Genomic DNA, 20,697 nt, shown 5'->3' with positions numbered 1-20,697 from the left:
TTTCATGTGCCTCATGAATTAGGTTTTTTGTCTGTAAAGATTTTGTATCAACCTTACATGTATAAAGTTTATTGTAAAAAAATCTACCTTCTACCTACATTAAAAAAACACCACTAACACTAAACCTTTAAAAGGAGGAAGTTTATTGTGAACCTGTTTCAAATTTGTGACATAAACTGATAAAAACAAAAAAAAAAACTTCACAGATGTAAAACACGGCTAAAAAGTCTTAATTAATTTAACCCACTTTTGCACAAAAAGTCTAAATGAGGCACAGTGTTTCTCTTTGACATATGAGCATAGTTATGACGACGCTTAACTTTACTACACAGAACAATCTAAATATACAAATAACTGCAAGTTCCTCAGTGTATGTGGCTGAAAGTCAGTACAGGAATGAAATAAGGTTTCAAACTGTTAGAATGTGTTTTTTGTATCTGTATATGGTATCACAATTCAAAAGGCTCATTTTGTTGTGTTTATGTTTTGGTGCTAAACCACTATTTTTTTATAATAATTATATGACTATTCATTTAAACACTATATGGGGTGATCATTTATTTAACTGAGGAAAACAGATTAACACATTTTGGTATGATCTTACAAACTAGGCTCACATAATATTTTGAACACTTTTATTTTCCAAAATGTCTAAAAATTTGCTACATGGTAAAATAACATGAAACTTTGAATGACACACTTGAATGTCAGTTTAGATCAAACTCAGCAAACACAACAACAAAATAAAGAGAAATCAAACATTTGCGCATAAAATGAGTGTAAGATGTTTATGTTGGCTTCAGATCCAAACATTTTATTTTAGGATCGGGACAGAGCAGGTCACTCAGTATGTGACGCAAGAACTCCATCTACCTGGACGAGTTAGAGCTGGAGCGAGAGCGGTGACGCCTGCGAGCAGGAGATCTGGAGCGAGAGCGTCGGCGCACAGGGGATCGTCTTCTAGGGGAGCGGGACCTGCAGGAAGAGGGAAGAGAATATGATCATCATTTGTATCAATTAGATCAAATATAAATTAATTCTGGAGAAAAACAAATATGCATGCAAGTGAGGTTCAGACTGACCTTCTCCTCATGCGTGGTGGACTGCGGCGCCACATGGGTGGTGGTGGGGGCATTCTGCGAGGAGGAGAGGGTCTACGAGGTGGAGGACGGATTCGCTGAGTCAGCACAGCAGACGCAGTGATTTCCTGTCCGTCAATCTGACCTATTAACAAATACGTGGACATAAGAACTTATCCACCAGATACACTCACTGACAACAGCTCGGACGTTTATTTACTTTTACAAAGTTATAATTTTCCACTTTTGAAGTAGAACCTGTTAGAAAGGGGATAATTCTACTATATGTTTATTACAAAGGGTGTTAAAACAACACAGAGGCACCAACATCAGTGCCCAGGCCTACCTCCATCCATGTGTTTCAGGGCCTTCTGGGCCTCCTCCGGAGTCTCAAACTCCACGTAAGCAGAGCCTCTGGACAGGTGTGGGTGGAGCCGATCCATTGGCATTTCAACCATTTTTATTTTTCCATAAGTGGAAAAGATTTCCTGGATGTGTTCCTGGGCAAAACAGTGTTGGAGAGAATGTACATCAAAACCATGTTAAAGGAAAAAATGCCACCTTATATCCAAAAGCATCTCTGCTGACCTTGGTGACATTTCTGGTCAGCCGACCTAGGTGAACTTTAGTAGGTTTGGGGCTTGGGCTTCTTTTCCTTCTTTCCTTATCGTCTCCCCTTTTCTGCGTTTTAGACCTGCAGAACCACACAAAACACTATTTAATATTCTCTCCAATAAATCAGACAAAAATGTAAGTCCGGTGAATGGATGAAGCGACCTACGCTGAGCGTGATCGCCGTCGGTTGTCATGGCGTCTGCGGCTGGGGCTGGGGGAGCCTGAGGAACTGGATGAAGAGGAGGAGCGAGAGCTCGAGGAGCCAGAGTGGCTGGAGCCAGACGAGCTGGATCCACTTGACGATCCCGAGCTGGAACCAGAGCTGCTGCTTGAAGTAGAGGAAGATCTGGACCTAGTTATCATCATTATAATATTAGGCATTCTTTTATTTACAATAGAAACTGCTCCTATTTACAAACAAAAGGAAAGAACGAACCTGCTGCTGCTGCTGCCAGTAGAAGCACTGCGCCGTTTTCTCAGCTTCTCACGTCCTCTCTCCTTGTCGCCTTCCTTCGTACTTGTTTTTTCTTTGCCTCTATCTTTGTTTTTTTCGTCCTCCTTCCGCTTTGTCGGAGATGGTGCCCTGAAACCAGAGGCAAGTTACGGTTGATCTGAGGTAACAAATTTGTCAGTAACTTAAGTAACACTTATAAAGTTACTGTGCAACTGTTTTGTAACACCTTTTTGTTGCCATCATCATTCCAGTCAAGGTGAGCCCTGACTCCAGGGATTCCTAAGCCTGTGTCTAGCAGGTCATTATGAGACAAAGATTTGTCATATTTTTAAATTACAATAATTAGCTAAAAGAAACAAATCCATTTTTAGGGATTAAGTGGGTTATGTCTGATACATAACAAACATATAACATCTGTCATATTCAGCGTACCCCTACTAATCCAAGTTGGCCTTGTGTTTCTCTAATATAATAATATGATATATATAATAACAAAGATGAACTACAGAATTCACCTACACTTCAGCATGTGAGTGTGATACAGTTGCGTTCTTAATATAAATCGCACCATTTGGACACAATCGAGCGGAATAAACGTGTACATTTCTGATTAATTCATCACATACGAAACGTGGTTAAATCTGAACAAAAGCGCCGATAAATGTTGAATTCTAACTTTAACTTTAACTACACCGGTCACACCCGGTATTACTGAATTTTTTACTGACGCCTCTAAACCTAATGACTTTGGTGATACTCGACAGCCCTGCGCTCTCGAACACAGAGCCCCCGCCATTAATTTTCATTCATCCAGCTCGTCAAAACAAGGCCACGGAAGCTGCTTTCTATCAGCTGCTGCTCCATCCAGAATGTGCACATGTAATTATCAAACATACCAAACTGTTTTATATGCGTAAAGTCACACGCTGTTCCCGAAACCACAACGACAGCGATTCATTAAACTGCTAAACTTACATTTCTTCCAAACGAGGCAGTTTAGCTTCGACGGTTTGCGCAGCGAGAACGCGTCGCACAGTGATGACGACACAGCGGAAATGACCCAACCACTTAAGCGCCACACACATAAGTTATTTGTTTATTAATGTGCCTGTCGATAGAAAAGACGTGAGTTTATTGCTAACGGGGACATCGCAGCCATGCAAAGACGAAATGTGTCATCTTGGTGCTTCTGATGATAAAATCGAAGGGGGGGGAAACAGTCGCATTTCAGCGTTCGCTAATGTAAGCGAGTTATTTCATCACTCAGATGTTAGCTAGCTAGCTAGCTAACATCTGCTAGTTAACGACGCTATAAACTAGTAACAACGCATTCACCAAGGATTTGCTTTACAGTGGCTATTTCAATGAATGTTACTTTAACGCCAGAACGGTGGATACTAGTATTGTTGCTTTGCTTCAGTGCGTTGTTCTTTAATTAGAGAGTTTTTATCCTTATCCATTGTTTTTTTTAGAGATGATGTAGAGGCAGGATGCAGGATCTTTTCGACCTCAACAAATTATGTTAAATTTCATTATAAAGATAAGCATGTTACATTGTTATTGAACGAACAAAAAACCATTGACTTATATGTACATATTATATATTTCATGTGCTTTTCAATCTAGAACCACAGAAAATAAGTTGGAAATGCATGACGTCATTCTGATTTTCACAGTTTTTTTTCCCATTGCATTAAACAGCCAAACTCACAGGGTCTCTGTGGCGTGAGAGACGATGGGGCGACTGGACAATGCAGCCAAACAAAAAGTGGTGGAGCTGCGGGAGGCTGGTCTTAGTTTCCGTAAGATCCAAGCTGTGCTGGAGCTTGAGAACATCAAGGTGTCTGCTCAGGCCATCTACCTGTTCCTGCGGGAGTTCCACGGGAGGCCGCCAGGGAGGGTCAGACCTGTGGAGAGTGGAAGCAGTTTAACACCAGCGCATGTGCAGGCTCGGCCAGGCCCAATGCAAGAGAGCTGGAGGAAAGTTCACCTGCAAAACCTGCTACATGAGGCATCTCATCAGGCTAGTCTTACAGCACCTGCAGACCTTCCCAGACAAGCTACAACAAATCATGAAGCCAGTGGGTCTGGGGAGACCAGGGGAGGGAACAGGCCAGAGCGGCAACATGAGGCAGATAAGGAAGAAAATGATATACAAATTGTCAGTGTCACTTCCCTTGCCCAGAACAGCCAACAGAAGGGTCCCCAGTCCACTGTAACAAGGGCAGAGACAGCCACTGCGTCTTCCACTCTAGCGTCTTCTGGGACATTCCTTAGGAAGAGAGTTACACCATCTCCAGCTACCAATTCAATGCTGGCAGCTCGAAAGAGGCTTTTGGATAAAGCACTTTCACACAAAATGAAGGTAACTACCTAAATAAAAGTCAATTCTAAGTTATGTTTTTAATGCTCTAAAAGCTGGCTAACTCTCCAAACAACTTGTCTTTCAAGCGAAAGTTTCATTAATTAATTTTCAACAGTCCTTCCAGCAGGTGGCATCGTTGTTGAGGAGAGATCACTCAACTGTCCAAGCAGGTGATTTGAGAAGTGCAATGTCGCAACCATCTCAAACTTATGATCTGACCACAGACAAGGTGAGAAAAGATCAAACAACAAATCGGCTCTGCCTTTTTAAATGCTGGGTTTAACTTGTGTGTTATCATTGTTTTACAGGCTGTTACGGAGCCTCAGCCCATTGGAGGTAATGCCACCAGGCGTTTCCTTGCACAGAGGCCAGGTGTGTCTGTCCGCTCCTTTCACCCTTTGACTCGTGTTGGCATACGTCTTCCTAACCGGCCACTTGCACCCGTAACATCCTCTGGTCCAGGTGGTGCTGTCATACGTCTACAGACCCCTGGGGGCCATGGAGGAACACGTAGCGAAGGGAACCCAAGCCCCCAGCAGGCCATGCAGGATGCTGCAGGAAGAGGTGGACTGCAGGATCAGATCCAGAGCCTGGGCTCTGAGGTGCGTAGCTTGGGCTTGGCAGTAAAGATGCTGGTGGAGCAGCAGTGCCGCCTGGAAAGGGAGCAGGCTCAGCAGACACACATTCAGAAGCAGATTCTCAGCACTCTACAGAGCCTTGGCACCAAGATGGGACGCTGTAGCAGTGCCCAGCAGCAGCACAATAAAACTCCGTCACCCACTGCTTTGCCAACAGCTCCTGCATCTACCTCCTTCAACCAAGACACCTTCAACTTTAGCCAAGGCACGTACACCCAGTGCAGCCAGACCCAGCCATGCTACACCTCTATAGAGAGTTTAGAAAACGTTGAAGCCTTTAAACTGCCAGGACTCAGCCCTTTAAGCATTAATGGGTTCCCACCATGTAGCAATACTGAGAACCTCCAACTTACTCACACACCTACGCAAACACACTCGTACGCAGCTGCATATTCGCAGCAATCAGGTCAACCTCTCGTCTCACCTTACACCCAGTCCTACATGTCCACATACACCCAGCCACATTCTCAAACTCTCAGAGGATCAGAAGGCAAAATGTCCCAAGAGTTCCCAAACAGCTGCTCAGCCAGGACTCTGCAGGACTGTAGTTTGTCCACCCCATCGGTGATGGACACTAACCTTTCTTCACAGGATCAGCAGATCAGTGTCATCAAGGTGGAAGAACCTTAGACGATGTAATTAGAAGTGGTGATTTAGAACCAAAAAGGGCTTGACGTGCTTTAGTATAAAGTGACTTTAGTATAGATACATGTTTTTTAAATTAACTTGTGTAGCCTTTTCATAAATCCTTTATTTCTAAAGTACATTTTAAAAGCAATACATAAAAAGGGAGTAGAATTGTGTAATAAATGTTTTATTTATAGGTTGTCAGCACCAAAACAAAACAAGTATTTGTCATTTGTAAGAAAATCATTCTTGTTTATTTTGTATACACATATTTTGTCACGTTAGTTTTCACATCTGTGCCAACTAATTAAAAAAATGAAAAGCCGGTTACAATCAAACTTCCATTCATTGTGTTAGTGAAACACATTTAATGTTAATAAGTTGACTCATAAGTTGATATATTGATCAGCTTTGAGGATTTGCACGAAGCTCTTAATTGTCTTGTTCACTTGTGTTTTTACTGACTTTAACACTTACTCCAGCTTAAAAGCCCCCTTGATGTACGGCACATAGCTGGTGTGGTGAAGGGCTGCGTGTGAAGCCCACAACTGGCGTCAGATCCAGTTCATCCTCTGTGACTCCTGGTGGAGGAGTGAAGCGAAAGTGCTGAAGTAGAGAGGTGAAGAAGATGAAGACATCCATCCTGGCCAGACCCTCTCCCAGACACACCCTGCGCCCTGAGACATAGCAGACATTCAGTTGTGTAGAGCACAGCTGTTAAATACATGGTGCCAGAGCAGCATAAATGTGCACAAACCTGCAGCGAAAGGGATGAAAGCCTCCCTGGACACAAACTTTCCGTGTTCATTCAGGAAGTGTCCTGGGTTGAATGTGTGCGGCGTTTCCCACTCGGTCTCATCAGCAAGAACCGACGTCAGCAAAGGAATGACTGTTGTGCCCTGTCAGCAAGATGCAACAGACCTGACCTCGACTCACTCTCACAACGGATGGAGAAGAGAAAGTCTTCATCAACCAAAAAGCTGATGAAGACTTTCTTCTGACCTTTTTGATGAAATAGCCCCGGAAGGTGACGTCCTGGCTCGTCGCACGCGGTACTGAAAGGTGAACGACGTTGGCCACCCTCATGATCTCGTGGACCACGGCGTCAGTGTACGGCAGGTTCATTCTGTCCGCCACCACAACCTGACGACTTCCTATCAGCCGCCTCACCTCCTCTTGGACCTTCTCTTAATAAAACAAATGATTCAAATGAGTTTATACAACGTTGCCTCACGTACCATCATGAATGTGAAATATTATGGGATGCGAAAAAAATAATCTTATGACCATCCCACAACAAACAAACTGTCGGTTTTACCCTGAATATGTGGATACTTGGCCATGAGCAGCAAACCCCATCTCAGTGTAGATGATGTGGTATCAGTGCCAGCGGAAAACAAGTTGGTCACTACAGAAATTAAGTTATCCTCGGTGTAGTGAGTATTTGTCACGCATAAGTCCTGAAAATAGTATAATAAGAAGCAACCACTTGTGACTATTACAGTACATAGAACCTGATTTCCAGTTGTGTACGAGCCTCTACACATGTCGTCCCACCTCCTCTTTCTTCTGGCAGACCAGGAAGCAGTCCACAAGCCCCCTGCAACAGTCTGGACTCAGACTCTCCTTCAAACGTCTGATTGAATCCCCAACCTCCTTAACATTACGGTCCCGCTGTTTCAGTAGCAGCTCTCTGTTTTTTATCCATCTGCCCAACCAGGGAAACGTGTTATACAGCTGTAACACATCAGTAAACACAGCAGGCGTCATCTACTGTACATGTGCTGCATGAGTGGGCACACAACTAAGCTCTCAGTAGGTTTACCTGGACGGATGCGGAGCCTGACAAGCGGATCATGTCACTGGACCTTTTCACCAGATCCATCAAGTAGGGGTCACTGTAATCAAACCTATGTCCATACACAACAGCTGTGATTATATTGCATATTGCATAATTCACTAGCTGTGCTGTATCGAATGGCTTCCCTGTGAAGAGGCAGTGAGAAATACATAAATACTGGAGTACACAGAACAAGAACATACACTACATGTTTCATTATATCTGCACCTTCCAGCTCCTGAATAGCTTTTATCATATGTTGGCATTCTTCAATGATTTTGTCCTCAGATAATTTCTTGCCCATTCCAAAATCCCGCAGGGTGCTGAGGGCGAAGCGTCTCATCTCCTTCCATGAATCCCCGTTTGCAAACAGAATTCCTGTTGAACATTAGACACTATTGAATCCAATCTATTTCAAAAGGCTTCTTGAGGTCACAGTACTGGAGAGCATTACATAAAGACGTGGTTCTGCTGTTTTGCTTCCATTATTTACTTTTAACGTGACCACATGACCGAACAGTCAGTTGCACTAGAAATTCTCCACTGTGTTTAACAAACTAAGGTGAGACCTAGACATTGAACTGATCCCCAAAACCTCTCCACTGTAGTTAATCTGTAACTTAATATATAGCTAAGTAGTTACTCGGTAATTAGGTGAGCATGCAATGATGCAGGTTTTTAAATACCGTGTCCTTGAGAGACATCCTGACAAATGGGAGTGATGTCTCTGTCTCCAAACTCTGCGGGAAAGCTGACCAGAGCCTCTTTTACGGCCTTGTATCCAGCTAGAACCACCACTTTCCTCGTTCCAAAGTAAACAGTGAACACAGATCCATATTTCTTTGAAAGCTGTAAAAAACATATTCGGGCCATGATCATGATCGTGCCTAGGGCTCCAACTGGGCCTAGGGCCGGTGTCGCACCAAAAAGTGACTGCCTGCCAGAAATGGATTGCCGCACGCGGGAGCGCGCCACCTCCTTAAGGCGTTCACGTCATTTAGATTTTGTCCCCTGAGACCATCTTTACTTTGATCCAGTAGAACAAAACACAGGCCTAAATGAGGAAGAAATGAGTGTCCCATCAAAACCGAGAGGCTTTAATCACTTTTTGGTAGAGTACAAACAGCATTTTACTGGTTCTACTGGCCTCAGACAGGTACAGACAGTGGTCAAGTGAACTGGATGTTCACTAATCCTGTTGATATAACCCAGCAGAGGACAATGGAGTTAAAGTGATGCAGAAAAAAAGCTTCTGCATCTTAGGGGTTAAACTGGTCTCACACAGGTCCAGAAAGTGATAAGATGTGCTGGATGTTCATTGAGTCCGTTAATGTAACCAAGCAGAGCTCCAACTTAAGATGAGGCAGAATAAAGCTTCCAGTAAACAGGTATAGGCTTCAGTCACTTTGAGACAACATGAAACTACTCTCTACCGGTCTTAGGCAGGAACAGACAGAAGTAAAGTCAAATAGATGTTTATTAAGTATGTAAATATACCCAAGCAGAGCTCAATGTATTTAAAATAAGGCAATATTAAGCTACTAATTCAGGATACATGAAAGCATAACTGGTCTCATACAGATGTTAGACGTGGTAAAATAACTTGGTGGTCACTCGTGCAGTTTAAAGCAGACACAACGTGGAAGAAGAAACATGTTGCTGCAATAATGAGTCTTAGATGTGAGTCCTAGCGTCAGTCACGATTGATGATCACTGAAGAGAATTGCGATGATTATTCCGGTTGTTGTCTCAAAATCTAAATGACGTAGCATCACTACGTCCAATGGAAAACGTGTAGAGCGTAATATTTACAAGTCATGGCAATTTGAGACAGACATAAGCAACTGTAGTCCTACACAAACCGAGCTGAACGCCTTAACGAGGCGGCGCGCGCTCCCGCGATCGGAAATCGATTTCTGACAGAGTCACTTTTTGGCACGACACCTGTCCTGGTCCAATTAGAAAATGTGCAAAGCGCTCCACGTTTTATAACACAAACAATCAGAGACCGGAAGCGACCTTGCCAAAAATTCATTTACAATGAAATTTCACAATGAAAACTATTAAAAACTGAATGAAAAGGACAGAAGTTGAATGTCTGGAACCAGTTTAATTGTTGTTTGCATCTAAGTTAAAGCTTAAAGTAGATTTGTAGTTTCTCTATTACTTCCAGCTATAGTTTGAGTCTTGAATTTGAAAAATAACTAACTAGAACGGCTAAAAATGATATCATTCACGTTGACAAACGTACCTCACAGAGGCTTTTGTGAGGCCTCCTTAGATCAATCTGCAACAGGTTTCCAAGCAGAGGCAGAGGTCTCGGCCCCGGAGGCTCCTTCAACTTGTTCTGGGAGGTGATGCTCTTGGTCAAAAGACCAAGGATTAGCAGGAAAACAACGGACCACAAGAGAGTAGAAGGGCTTGAGAAGAGGGAGAAGCCCAGTTCTTCAGTGAGAGACATTGTTCTGTCACAGAGCTCAGAGTCAGAGAGAGTCTGTCGAAGGTGGCCTTCTGTTCTTCTAAAGTCCGTCCGTCCTTTCAGCACCTCCCTCCAGCTAAAATATTTGTGATGGGACTCCTTATCCGTTCAGACAGGTTCAGGGTGAGTCCAGTGGCGCTGCTAGGGGGGGTTAGTACGAGCCTAAGGGCCCACGAACGTTGAAAGACCCACAGAGACCGGCTTAATTCATAGTAACACTTCTGGCACTAATATATAAAATGTCGCAAATTTATCTATGAAATTGTTACAAATGAGACCAAATCACGGCTTATTTCTGCCTCCCCGGTCAAATTACGCCCCTCCTCCCATTTCTGCATGGTTCAGTCCGTCCACCTGCATCCTAGATGCTACTAAGTGAATCCTGCTTGATAAAGTTCAACAAAACTGTAAATCCAGCCATCAGAAACAAAACGAAAGGTTTAACAAAGCAGAAAGAGACAAGAAGGGCCCACAATAACTTTCATTTTTTTTAAAGAAAGCGTTGCTTATTCACGGAGCTTCATCTGAGTATAATGTTAGCGCTACTTTCATAGGCTACACTCTGAGCACTGGCCTCGCAGCGCGTGCACTATGTGCTGTTACACAGCCAGCGAACAGAATAAAAATGCCCCCACAAGGTGCCCTTTCTTGCATTATATCACAAGTAGTAGAACATTAGCTTCTACCGTTTCTCCTTCTTACTGCTGAAGCTAGCTTATAACGAAAAATACGTCAAAGATGTGCTATTTGACGAGAGTGGTAAGAGCGCTCACTCCAACTACTTTCCCAGATCCAAGTACGAAGCTCTCACTGACAGGTTTAAATAATTAATCTTTTAACACTGTAATTCCATAGCATACGTTGTCCAATATTGAATATGGATTGAATATAATTTTGACAAATAACTAATCCTGCAGCAAGATACTTACATCACACAGGGCCCAACCTCAAATTCTTTTCACAACTGTTAGCGGCGCCCCTGGATGAGCCACAGTACGGCTTGGTGAGAATTCTAACATTAAAAACAAGGTTTCATAAATTTGATAAAATTATCATTTTATGCTTAATGCAATGCTTTATTACAGATAGGTTTAAGCTACATGTGCGTGTGAAGGTTCTCTAAGAAAATACCTCTATACTGTATAGTGGAATATGTCATTACAATGTGCTGTACCTTTAGTGTAAAAATAGCTAATGTTGGGATTCGATCAAATCTGCTCCTAAGTTGATACAGTGGGTTCTCAGTTACCTTTGGACGAGGCAAACTTTAAGTTAACCATATACAGCCAGTGTAATGATTAACCTACTGTATGTGTGATTAGTATATGCAGTAACATGATGCTGCAAGGTTTACTTAGCGGAATCCTTCCCACAGAGGTGGACCTTTGAACTGTTTACAAGTACAGTCAAAAGTCAAAGGCTACGAGGGAAAAAGGAAAAAATCACAATTTGTTGTTCAAACACTAAAATTTGTCGATACAGAAAATTTTGCATTCTTCGGAAAACCTTAACATTTATTTTACATCTGTAGAGGCAATAAAATGTTGGAAACTGATGAATCAATAAAGGAGTCAATCAAAGTTGTCTTTCTGTGGTTTATTCTTGCAAGAAGAGAAGTATGCAGAAACAGTGCAGCTGCCCTGTGAGAGTGTAGTTCTGAAATCTCTCTCTCTGTAACTCCCTTAATATCTCTATTTAATATCACTATTGTTGATTGATTTGATTGATTGTTGGGAGTCAAGATGTGACTTCTTATCGGCCTAATCAGTTTTAAATACAAATAACAGGTTGTTCATAAATCTAAAAATTTTATGTTGAATGCAATTTTTCATAACACATCAAACAAATAACACTATTCATTGGATTAGATAGAAATACATGTATCAAAGTTCTATTGAAATATAAAATATCTTCACATCAATTAAATTTCCATTATAACATCTCAAATTGTTTTAAAAGCAAAGTAAATTGGTTAACAAAATCAATTCTTCCATCTCGAGAAGAAGACTTACAAAAAGATAACATTCAGAAACACCAATACAGATTTAATTAGCTTAAGTGTCCCATCAATGACTACGTTCTGGAAGGCTACTGGAGTATTGGTCTGATTAAGTACAATGATGCTAATGATGTTAAAAGCCTCTGTAATCAATACAGGGCTGAAGGCCCGGGCAGCATTGGAAAATGTTGCGTCCTTCACTATCACAGATCTGACTTTATATGTATATATATGCATTATTTCGTCCTTATAGGCGACAGACAGCACAGAGTTCATGAGGTACGGGAGTGAGAGTGAAGCCCACAACTGGTGTCAGGTCCAGTTTGTCCTCTGTGACTCCAGGTGGAGGAGTGAAGCGAAAGCGCTGGAGGAGGGAGGTAAAGAAGAGGAAGAGCTCCATTCTGGCCAAGCTCTCTCCGAGACACACCCTGCGACCTGCAAAGCAGGAGTTGGATCATGGAGAGCATGTAGAATTACAACGGACCCAGCTGTGATACAGTACCTGCAGAAAAGGCCATGAAGGCGTCTCTCTTCATGAATTTGCCCTCCTCATCCAGGAAGTGAGAAGGGTTGAAGGTGTGGGGCGTCTCCCATTGGCTTTCATCGTACAGGACAGAGGTAAGGAGGGGAATCACTGTCGTCCCCTGCAGGCGGAAGTAGAAACTGAAGTACAATCCAGTGAGCTGGAACAAATACTACAGACGGTGCAACAACAAGAAGCTGACGATGCGCTGACCTCTCTGATGAAGTACCCCTGGAAGGTGGTGTCTCGACTTGTTTTGTGAGGAATGGACAACGGGACGATGTTGGCGAACCTCTGACACTCGTGGATGACAGCGTCCGTGTACGGCAGGTTCCTCCTGTCCTCAGTCTGCACTGGGCGACTCCCCACCACTCTGCCCAGCTCCTCCTGGACCCGATCTGGACGCAGGTTGAAGAAATTAAAAGTCATTTAGTGGCTAATGTGAGTATTTGATAGACCTTTACCTTGAATATGAGGGTGTTTGGCCATGAAAAGGAGACACCACTGAATTGTATTTCCCCGGGGTGTCAGCTCCAGCTGCGAGTAGATTTAAGACACTGTAGAGCAAGTTGTCGTCATGGTATTGAGAATTGTTGATTTCAGAGTCCTGGTGCTAAAAAACAGAAAAGATGATGCGTTATGGATTTTTCTTCTTCGGGGGATTTTCCTGGGGTTCAGTACCTCACCTCCAGATTTTGCTGACGAGTCAGAAATGCATCAACAAAGCATCTACAGGTGTTGGGGTTCCAAGTCTTCTTCAGTTCCTTTATGATGTGTTTCATTTCTGCCTTGTTGTCCTCAACATTCTTCATCAACTTCCTCCAGTTTTTAAGAAAAGGACCCAGCCAAGGAAACAGGTTGTATGTCAGGGACTCGGGCAGGCGGCGAACCCACATGCACAGCACGGAGGCGAGAGTATAATCAACAAAAGGTTTAATTCTCAGGGCAGGGTCAGACGGTCCAGGTCATACACAAAAAGCTCGGCGAAAGTACAGACAGGGAACAGGCAAAAACTCACGATCAGTAGATAATCAGTCCAGGTTCTTTCACGGGCAGGATACACGGCGCAGGGCAAACAGGAACAAGACACGAGAACACGAACATTCAGGGAACTCAGGAAACTAGGGACGCTCAACGCAGGGATACACAAGAAACACGAACACTCAGGGGACTCGAATACGACAATCTGGCAGGGAACTAAGGACACAGGTGGTGGTTAAATACACAGTGACTTGATGACTAACAGAGTGCAGGTGTGGGTAATGAGCAGGGACAGCTGTGACAAGACAAGAAACCGGAAGTAAAGCTAAAACAGGAACAGAAACCAGGAGACTACCAAAATAAAACAGGAAACAACTAGAAACACAAAGCCAGATCATGACAGTACCCCCCCCCCCTATGGCGCCTTCCACGGCGCCTACGGAAGCCCCCCCCCCAAACCAGGGCGGGCGGAGGGTGGTCCCAGGCGGAGGGACCGAATCCCTACCCCTCAAGGTACACGAGCAGGGTGGGTGGAGGGAGGACCGGGGGAGGGCCAAAACAATAGTCCACAACAAAGTCCACGAACAGGGAAGACACGAAGTTCAGGGATTCCCTCACGGAGGGTGATGGCGTGGCGAGACCCTGCCCAGCAGCCGCTGAGCCAGGGTGGCACTCTTAGTGCCCTTGGGCTGGACCGATGTCCCCGGGGGCCACCCCGAATGGCAACGTCCTCCAGGCGGACGCCGATCCGAAGGGCCGAGGAGTCGAGGCGGGCGTCGCCGCAGGAGGCAGCGCCATCCGGGCAGCAGGAGGCGCCGAGGGCAAGGCCACCAGTCCGGCGGCCGAGACAAGGACGAGGCAGGGACCAGCGGCGTCCTCCCTGGACCACCGCGACGAGAGGCGGGAACCAGCGGCGTCCTCCTTGGACCACCGCGACGAGAGACGGGAACCAGCGGCGTCCTCCTTGGACCACCGCGACGAGAGCCGGGAACCAGCGGCGTCCTCCTTGGACCACCGCGACGAGAGACAGGACCCGATGCAGGTGTGGCCGGAGCCGGGCCGCCAGGAACCGATGCAGGTGCGGCCGGAGCCGGGCCGCCAGGAACCGATGCAGGTGCGGCCTGAGCCGGGCCGCCAGGAACCGATGCAGGTGCGGCCTGAGCCGGGCCGCCAGGAACCGATGCAGGTGCGGCCTGAGCCGGGCCGCCAGGAACCGATGCAGGTGCGGCCTGAGCCGGGCCGCCAGGAACCGATGCTGGTGCGGCCTGAGCCGGGACGGGAGCGACCCCCTCCTGGAGGTCGGCAGGAACTACGACGGGAGCGACCCCCTCCTGGAGGTCGGCAGGAACTACGACGGGAGCGACCCCCTCCTGGAGGTCGACAGGAACTACGACGGGAGCGACCCCCTCCTGGAGGTCGACAGGAACTACGGCGGGAGCGACCCCCTCCTGGAGGTCGACAGGAACTACGGCGGGAGCGACCCCCTCCTGGAGGTCGGCAGGAACTACGACGGGAGCGACCCCCTCCTGGAGGTCGGCAGGAACTGCGGCGGGAGCGACCCCCTCCTGGAGGCGCGCAGGAACTGCGGCTGGCGCGACCTCCTCCTGGAGGCGCGCAGGAACTGCGGCTGGCGCGACCTCCTCCTGGAGGCGCGCAGGAACTGCGGCTGGCGCGACCTCCTCCTGGAGGCGCGCAGGAACTGCGGCTGGCGCGACCTCCTCCTGGAGGCGCGCAGGAACTGCGGCTGGCGCGACCTCCTCCTGGAGGCGCGCAGGAACTGCGGCTGGCGCGACCTCCTCCTGGAGGCGCGCAGGAACTGCGGCTGGCGCGACCTCCTCCTGGAGGCGCGCAGGAACTGCGGCTGGCGCGACCTCCTCCTGGAGGCGCGCAGGAACTGCGGCTGGCGCGACCTCCTCCTGGAGGCGCGCAGGAACTGCGGCTGGCGCGACCTCCTCCTGGAGGCGCGCAGGAACTGCGGCTGGCGCGACCTCCTCCTGGAGGCGCGCAGGAACTGCGGCTGGCGCGACCTCCTCCTGGAGGCGCGCAGGAACTGCGGCTGGCGCGACCTCCTCCTGGAGGCGCGCAGGAACTGCGGCTGGCGCGACCTCCTCCTGGAGGCGCGCAGGAACTGCGGCTGGCGCGACCTCCTCCTGGAGGCGCGCAGGAACTGCGGCTGGCGCGACCTCCTCCTGGAGGCGCGCAGGAACTGCGGCTGGCGCGACCTCCTCCTGGAGGCGCGCAGGAACTGCGGCTGGCGCGACCTCCTCCTGGAGGCGCGCAGGAAACTGCGGCTGGCGCGACCTCCTCCTGGAGGCGCGCAGGAACTGCGGCTGGCGCGACCTCCTCCTGGAGGCGCGCAGGAACTGCGGCTGGCGCGACCTCCTCCTGGAGGCGCGCAGGAACTGCGGCTGGCGCGACCTCCTCCTGGAGGCGCGCAGGAACTGCGGCTGGCGCGACCTCCTCCTGGAGGCGCGCAGGAACTGCGGCTGGCGCGACCTCCTCCTGGAGGCGCGCAGGAACTGCGGCTGGCGCGACCTCCTCCTGGAGGCGCGCAGGAACTGCGGCTGGCGCGACCTCCTCCTGGAGGCGCGCAGGAACTGCGGCTGACGCGACCTCCTCCTGGAGGCGCGCAGGAACTGCGGCTGACGCGACCTCCTCCTGGAGGTGCGCAGGAACTGCCACTGGCGCGACCTCCTCCTGGAGGTGCGCAGGAACTGCAGGTGCTACCTCCTCCTGGAGGCCGGCGGGCGCTGCAGCTCCAAGGGTGACGGGGACTGGAACGACCGCTACAGGGCCGACGGGAACGGGGAATGGAACGACCGCTACAGGGCCGACAGGAACAGGGTCAGAGACAGGGGTGACCTCTACTTGGCCTACGGGAACGCCCTCAACTTGGCCTACGGGAACGCCCTCAACTTGGCCTACGGGAACGCCCTCTACTTGGCCTACGGGAACGCCCTCTACTTGGCCTACGGGAACGCCCTCTACTTGGCCTACGGGAACGCCCTCAACATGGCCGACGGGAACAGGAACTGGAACGACCTCAACTTGGTCGACAGGGACAGGAACTGGAACGACCTCAACTTGGTCGACAGGGACAGGAACTGGAACGACCTCAACTTGGTCGACAGGGACAGGAACTGGAACGACCTCAACATGGCCGACAGGAACAGGAACTGGAACGACCTCAACATGGCCGACAGGAACTGGAACGACCTCAACATGGCCGACAAGAACAGGAACTGGAACGACCTCAACTTGGTCGACAGGGACAGGAACTGGAACGACCTCAACATGGCCGACAGGAACAGGAACTGGAACGACCTCAACTTGGTCGACAAGGACTGAAACGACCTCAACATGGCCGACAGGAACTGGAACTAGAACGGCCTCAATATGGCCGACGGGAACAGGAACGGCGTCCTCCTCTGAGGAGCCGACAGGAACTAGAACGGCCGCAACATGGCCGACAGGGACTGGAACGGCGTCAACTCCGGAGCTGGCATGACAGCTTACAGCTGCCGAGCTCGACGGGGAAGACGTCGGGCCTGATTGGGTGGGATTAACAATCGTCAGACGGGCGGTGCCCTCTGACGGGGACAAGGACGGAACTGGGGTCTGGGCAACACACGACTGATCTGGGGTCTGGGCGACACACGGCTGATCTGGGGTCTGGGCGACACACGGCTGATCTGGGGTCTGGGCGACACACGGCTGATCTGGGGTCTGGGCGACACACGGCTGATCTGGGGTCTGGGCGACACACGGCTGATCTGGGGTCTGGGTGACACACAGCTGATCTGGGGTCTGGGCAACACACGACTGATCTGGGGTCTGGACTAGGTTCGACTGGGCTGGGGCCTGGAGGCGACAGGGCTGCACCAGGGCATGAGCATGGCGAGGCTGACCTGACTGAGAGGTGGGACATGAAGCGGCCGCTGGCTGCAGGCCCGGGAGTTGCAGGGCCTCACGCAGGACAGGCTCCCTCCGGACGAGAGCGGCTGCTTCCTCGAACAGTTGTTCTCTCGCGCCCTGGTCTGTAGCCGAATTGGCGGTGTTCATGAGGTGGGCGAAGAGAAAGGCAACTGGAGGAGAGCAGAGGAGGTGGACCCGTCGGGCGACGCTGTCTGGAATGCCTGTTATCAGAGGGACACAGTCAGTCAGAGAATTAAGGGGCTCCTCTGTCGGGGAAGAAGGCTGCTCGGTCCCCATGACCGAGACCGCGGGACCCGGGATCCTGGACCCGCGCCGCCGCCGTCGCCGTCCGGAGCAGCTGCGACTGTCCGTCGTTTGAGGCGCTGGGCGCGGTGTGGACCGGACCTCTGTACCGGGATCCGCATGGTGAAACGGGGCCGCGGCGTCTGGAGCTTGGGCTGGAGACTGGGGAAAACACGATTGAGCAGGAGACTGGGCAAAACACGATTGAGCTGGAGACTGGGCAAAGCACGATTGAGCTGGAGATTGAACAGCGCGCGGCTGAACTGGAGACTGAGCAGCGCGCGGCTGATCTGGAGACTGAGCAGCGCGCGGCCGAACTGGAAACTGAGCAGCGCGCGGCTGACTTGGAGGCTGAGCAGCGCGCGGCTGAACTGGAGACTGAGCAGCGCGCGACTGACTTGGAGACTGAGCAGCGCGCGGCTGAACTGGAGGCTGAGGACCGCGTGAGAGCAGGAAATCCTCCCAGGGAAATAACCATGGAGCTGGGCAGGTTGGTGCAGGCACGACGATCCGACGAGGCGGAGAGGATGAAACCGAAACCATACTTCCGCGGGGGAGTTATATTTGCCGTAAAAAAACAAGGGGAAAAACAGTCACTGACCTGACCGGAGGCTAAGTGCTGGCTGGGTCCAAGTGTGGCCAGATTGTTCTGTCAGGGACTCGGGCAGGCGGCGAACCCACATGCACAGCACGGAGGCGAGAGTATAATCAACAAAAGGTTTAATTCTCAGGGCAGGGTCAGACGGTCCAGGTCATACACAAAAAAGGCTCGGCAAAAGTACAGACAGGGAACAGGCAAAAACTCACGATCAGTAGATAATCAGTCCAGGTTCTTTCACGGGCAGGATACACGGCGCAGGGCAAACAGGAACAAGACACGAGAACACGAACATTCAGGGAACTCAGGAAACTAGGGACGCTCAACGCAGGGATACACAAGAAACACGAACACTCAGGGGACTCGAATACGACAATCTGGCAGGGAACTAAGGACACAGGTGGTGGTTAAATACACAGTGACTTGATGACTAACAGAGTGCAGGTGTGGGTAATGAGCAGGGACAGCTGTGACAAGACAAGAAACCGGAAGTAAAGCTAAAACAGGAACAGAAACCAGGAGACTACCAAAATAAAACAGGAAACAACTAGAAACACAAAGCCAGATCATGACATTGTATAACTGTGACAATATGCAAAACTAAAAATAATAACCACAACCAGACAAGCGCTGCTATATATTAGTACACTAATTAAACAATATGGTGCATTTATTAATTTAACATAGAATATAAAATTTTGATAAGATAGATTCTAAGTGATTGTCTCATCTGATGTCACTGTACCAAAATGGAGGCTGATCCAGTCAGCTGGATAGTGTTGTGGTCTCGAGCCACCATAGCTTGGAACACAGGGTCCTTGTACTCGAACCTTTTTTCAAACATAATCGCTGATATAATGTTGAAAAATGCGTAGTTAACCACCCGCGAGTTGTTAAAAGCTTTACCTGAGAGGAACAGAATCATAGACAAGTCAGACTAATAGTGTACATGAATGAAGGCACTTTTTTATTAATATTGTCTATGTGTGAAATAATGTTACCGTCATATTGTTCAAATTCTTTAATAAGATGATGAATCTCCTCAGTGATTTTCTCCTCACTTAACCTCCTTCCCATCCCAAAGTCTCGGAGTGTAGTCAGAGCAAAGCGTCTCATTTCCTTCCACGTGTCACCGTTAGTAAACAATATACCTGCATAATATAATATAATATAATATAATATAATATAATATAATATAATATAATATAATATAATATAATATAATATAATATAATATAATATAATATAATATAATATAATATAATATAATATAATATAATATAATATTGGAAAGTATAACATGACATACTGAAAATATGTTCTCACCATTTCCTTTGGTGAAGTCATCAAATATAGGGGTGACTTCTCTGTTTCCAAATTCCTCAGCATGATTGATGAGAGCCTGTTTGACCGTGTGGTATCCAGCCAGGACCACCACCTTCTTAACTCCAAAGTAGACGGTGAACACGGGTCCAAACCTTTTGGAGAGCTACAAATAACAAAATGAATTTAAGTACAGTTGAACTTTAACATTGTTTATGTTCATCACAAGATGAAAAACAACCCAGAGATAAAGAGATAAAGCCTAATATGTATCTTACCTCAAAGAGATTCCTGTCAAGTTTCATAGGATCCACCTGAAGCAGGTTTCCCAACAGAGGGAGAGGTCTGGGTCCTGGAGGCTCTCTCCTCCTGTCTGTATAGTTGAACCTGTAGTAAAGAAGGTGGAGGACCAGGAGGCCAACAGCAGCACCCAAAAGGTAGAATGGGAAGGACTGGAAAAGCTTGTCCAACATGATCCCACAGTCGGTTACCTTCTCTGACTCCTTTTAGGACACAAATATATCTTAACAAACTATTACACAATCACTGAGCCCTGAAGTAATGCACAAGGTTCCTCAGAAAAATGAAGACTTAACAGCCCAGGCGCTACAGAAGCAGCCTTTCGTTGTGGCTTGTTTTGCATTTCTGGAGCCCTGATCTGGGTGGAGCAATGAGCTGAGTCCACGCCTCCAGAGACATGCTACTCAGATGAAATCACAACACCTTCCTCAGCTGTTTAAGAAATGGGAATGGGAAGGAGGAGACGAAGTGATTGAAAAGGGACATGCAAGCAGGTTCTGTCTCACCTGTTTCTCTCTACTGTCTGAAGACAAATGGTTCAACACAATGTATTTTGAAGACTGAGTGGTAAAGCTAAGTCTCTTGGTATTTGGAGTGAAGCATAAAAGAGACTGAAACCTGAGAACCAAGACCATGTACCAAAACAGAAAGTAAGGCT

At 48.0% G+C, this 20,697-nt stretch overlaps 4 protein-coding genes across 8 annotated transcripts; 1 reads left to right on the top strand and 3 right to left on the bottom strand.

The window, feature by feature from the left end:
- Positions 1–126: 126 nt before the first annotated feature.
- LOC114860408 (RNA-binding protein with serine-rich domain 1-like) lies at positions 127–3,258 on the bottom strand. 3 transcript variants are annotated; one of them, XM_029158978.2, is made up of 7 exons: positions 3,124–3,258; positions 2,131–2,277; positions 1,861–2,046; positions 1,668–1,773; positions 1,426–1,579; positions 1,083–1,224; positions 127–975 (listed from the first exon to the last, which is right to left on the bottom strand). In XM_029158978.2, exons 1-7 carry the CDS (start codon positions 3,231–3,233, stop codon positions 870–872), a joined length of 951 nt encoding a protein of 316 aa, XP_029014811.1. In that variant the 5' UTR covers positions 3,234–3,258; the 3' UTR covers positions 127–869. The 3 variants fall into 3 exon arrangements, with proteins under 3 accessions (XP_029014811.1, XP_029014812.1, XP_029014813.1); XM_029158979.2 differs by having other exon boundaries at positions 1,861–2,022; XM_029158980.2 differs by having other exon boundaries at positions 1,861–2,019.
- Positions 3,213–6,105, top strand: LOC114860400 (uncharacterized). 3 transcript variants are annotated; one of them, XM_029158969.3, is made up of 5 exons: positions 3,213–3,390; positions 3,850–4,513; positions 4,629–4,742; positions 4,822–4,885; positions 4,976–6,105. In XM_029158969.3, the coding sequence occupies exons 2-5, from the start codon at positions 3,884–3,886 to the stop codon at positions 5,779–5,781; spliced, it is 1,614 nt and encodes a 537-aa protein (XP_029014802.1). In that variant the 5' UTR covers positions 3,213–3,390; positions 3,850–3,883; the 3' UTR covers positions 5,782–6,105. The 3 variants fall into 3 exon arrangements, with proteins under 3 accessions (XP_029014802.1, XP_055366907.1, XP_029014801.1); XM_055510932.1 differs by having other exon boundaries at positions 4,638–4,742; positions 4,822–6,105; XM_029158968.3 differs by having other exon boundaries at positions 4,822–6,105.
- On the bottom strand, positions 5,945–20,389 carry LOC114860402 (cytochrome P450 2K1-like). The gene is made up of 14 exons (XM_029158972.3): positions 20,018–20,389; positions 19,743–19,905; positions 19,418–19,567; positions 19,162–19,322; positions 13,301–13,491; positions 9,870–10,038; positions 8,305–8,467; positions 7,847–7,996; positions 7,604–7,764; positions 7,336–7,515; positions 7,097–7,238; positions 6,781–6,965; positions 6,536–6,677; positions 5,945–6,455 (listed from the first exon to the last, which is right to left on the bottom strand). The coding sequence occupies exons 1-14, from the start codon at positions 20,210–20,212 to the stop codon at positions 6,262–6,264; spliced, it is 2,346 nt and encodes a 781-aa protein (XP_029014805.2). The 5' UTR covers positions 20,213–20,389; the 3' UTR covers positions 5,945–6,261.
- LOC114860404 (cytochrome P450 2K1-like) lies at positions 11,679–13,223 on the bottom strand. Its single transcript, XM_041071865.2, has 3 exons — positions 12,833–13,223; positions 12,599–12,740; positions 11,679–12,531 (listed from the first exon to the last, which is right to left on the bottom strand). Exons 1-3 carry the CDS (start codon positions 13,046–13,048, stop codon positions 12,344–12,346), a joined length of 546 nt encoding a protein of 181 aa, XP_040927799.1. The 5' UTR covers positions 13,049–13,223; the 3' UTR covers positions 11,679–12,343.
- Positions 20,390–20,697: the final 308 nt, after the last annotated feature.

The sequence above is a fragment of the Betta splendens genome, chromosome 8 (genome assembly GCF_900634795.4).
Source record: "Betta splendens chromosome 8, fBetSpl5.4, whole genome shotgun sequence".
Classification (NCBI taxonomy): domain Eukaryota; kingdom Metazoa; phylum Chordata; class Actinopteri; order Anabantiformes; family Osphronemidae; genus Betta; species Betta splendens.
This window is presented reverse-complemented; position numbering and strand designations above follow the sequence as displayed.

Excerpts from the sequence above, each read along its gene's own strand:
- LOC114860404 (XM_041071865.2), bottom strand. The coding sequence starts at position 13,048 with ATGACTTTTAATTTCTTCAACCTGCGTCCAGATCGGGTCCAGGAGGAG. Across the intron at positions 12,741-12,832 it reads AGGGGTACTTCATCAGAGAG|GGGACGACAGTGATTCCCCT; the intron begins GTCAGCGCATCG and ends TTCCGCCTGCAG. Across the intron at positions 12,532-12,598 it reads CTTCATGGCCTTTTCTGCAG|GTCGCAGGGTGTGTCTCGGA; the intron begins GTACTGTATCAC and ends CCTGCTTTGCAG.
- LOC114860408 (XM_029158978.2), bottom strand. The coding sequence starts at position 3,233 with ATGTGTGTGGCGCTTAAGTGGTTGGGTCATTTCCGCTGTGTCGTCATC. Across the intron at positions 2,278-3,123 it reads CTGCCTCGTTTGGAAGAAAT|GGCACCATCTCCGACAAAGC; the intron begins GTAAGTTTAGCA and ends CTCTGGTTTCAG. Across the intron at positions 976-1,082 it reads CCACCACGCATGAGGAGAAG|GTCCCGCTCCCCTAGAAGAC; the intron begins GTCAGTCTGAAC and ends CTCTTCCTGCAG.
- LOC114860400 (XM_029158968.3), top strand. The coding sequence starts at position 3,884 with ATGGGGCGACTGGACAATGCAGCCAAACAAAAAGTGGTGGAGCTGCGG. Across the intron at positions 4,514-4,628 it reads CACTTTCACACAAAATGAAG|TCCTTCCAGCAGGTGGCATC; the intron begins GTAACTACCTAA and ends AATTTTCAACAG. Across the intron at positions 4,743-4,821 it reads ATGATCTGACCACAGACAAG|GCTGTTACGGAGCCTCAGCC; the intron begins GTGAGAAAAGAT and ends ATTGTTTTACAG.
- LOC114860402 (XM_029158972.3), bottom strand. The coding sequence starts at position 20,212 with ATGTTGGACAAGCTTTTCCAGTCCTTCCCATTCTACCTTTTGGGTGCT. Across the intron at positions 19,323-19,417 it reads AGAATTTGAACAATATGACG|GTAAAGCTTTTAACAACTCG; the intron begins GTAACATTATTT and ends TGTTCCTCTCAG. Across the intron at positions 8,468-9,869 it reads CTCACAAAAGCCTCTGTGAG|CTTTCAAAGAAATATGGATC; the intron begins GTACGTTTGTCA and ends TGTTTTTTACAG.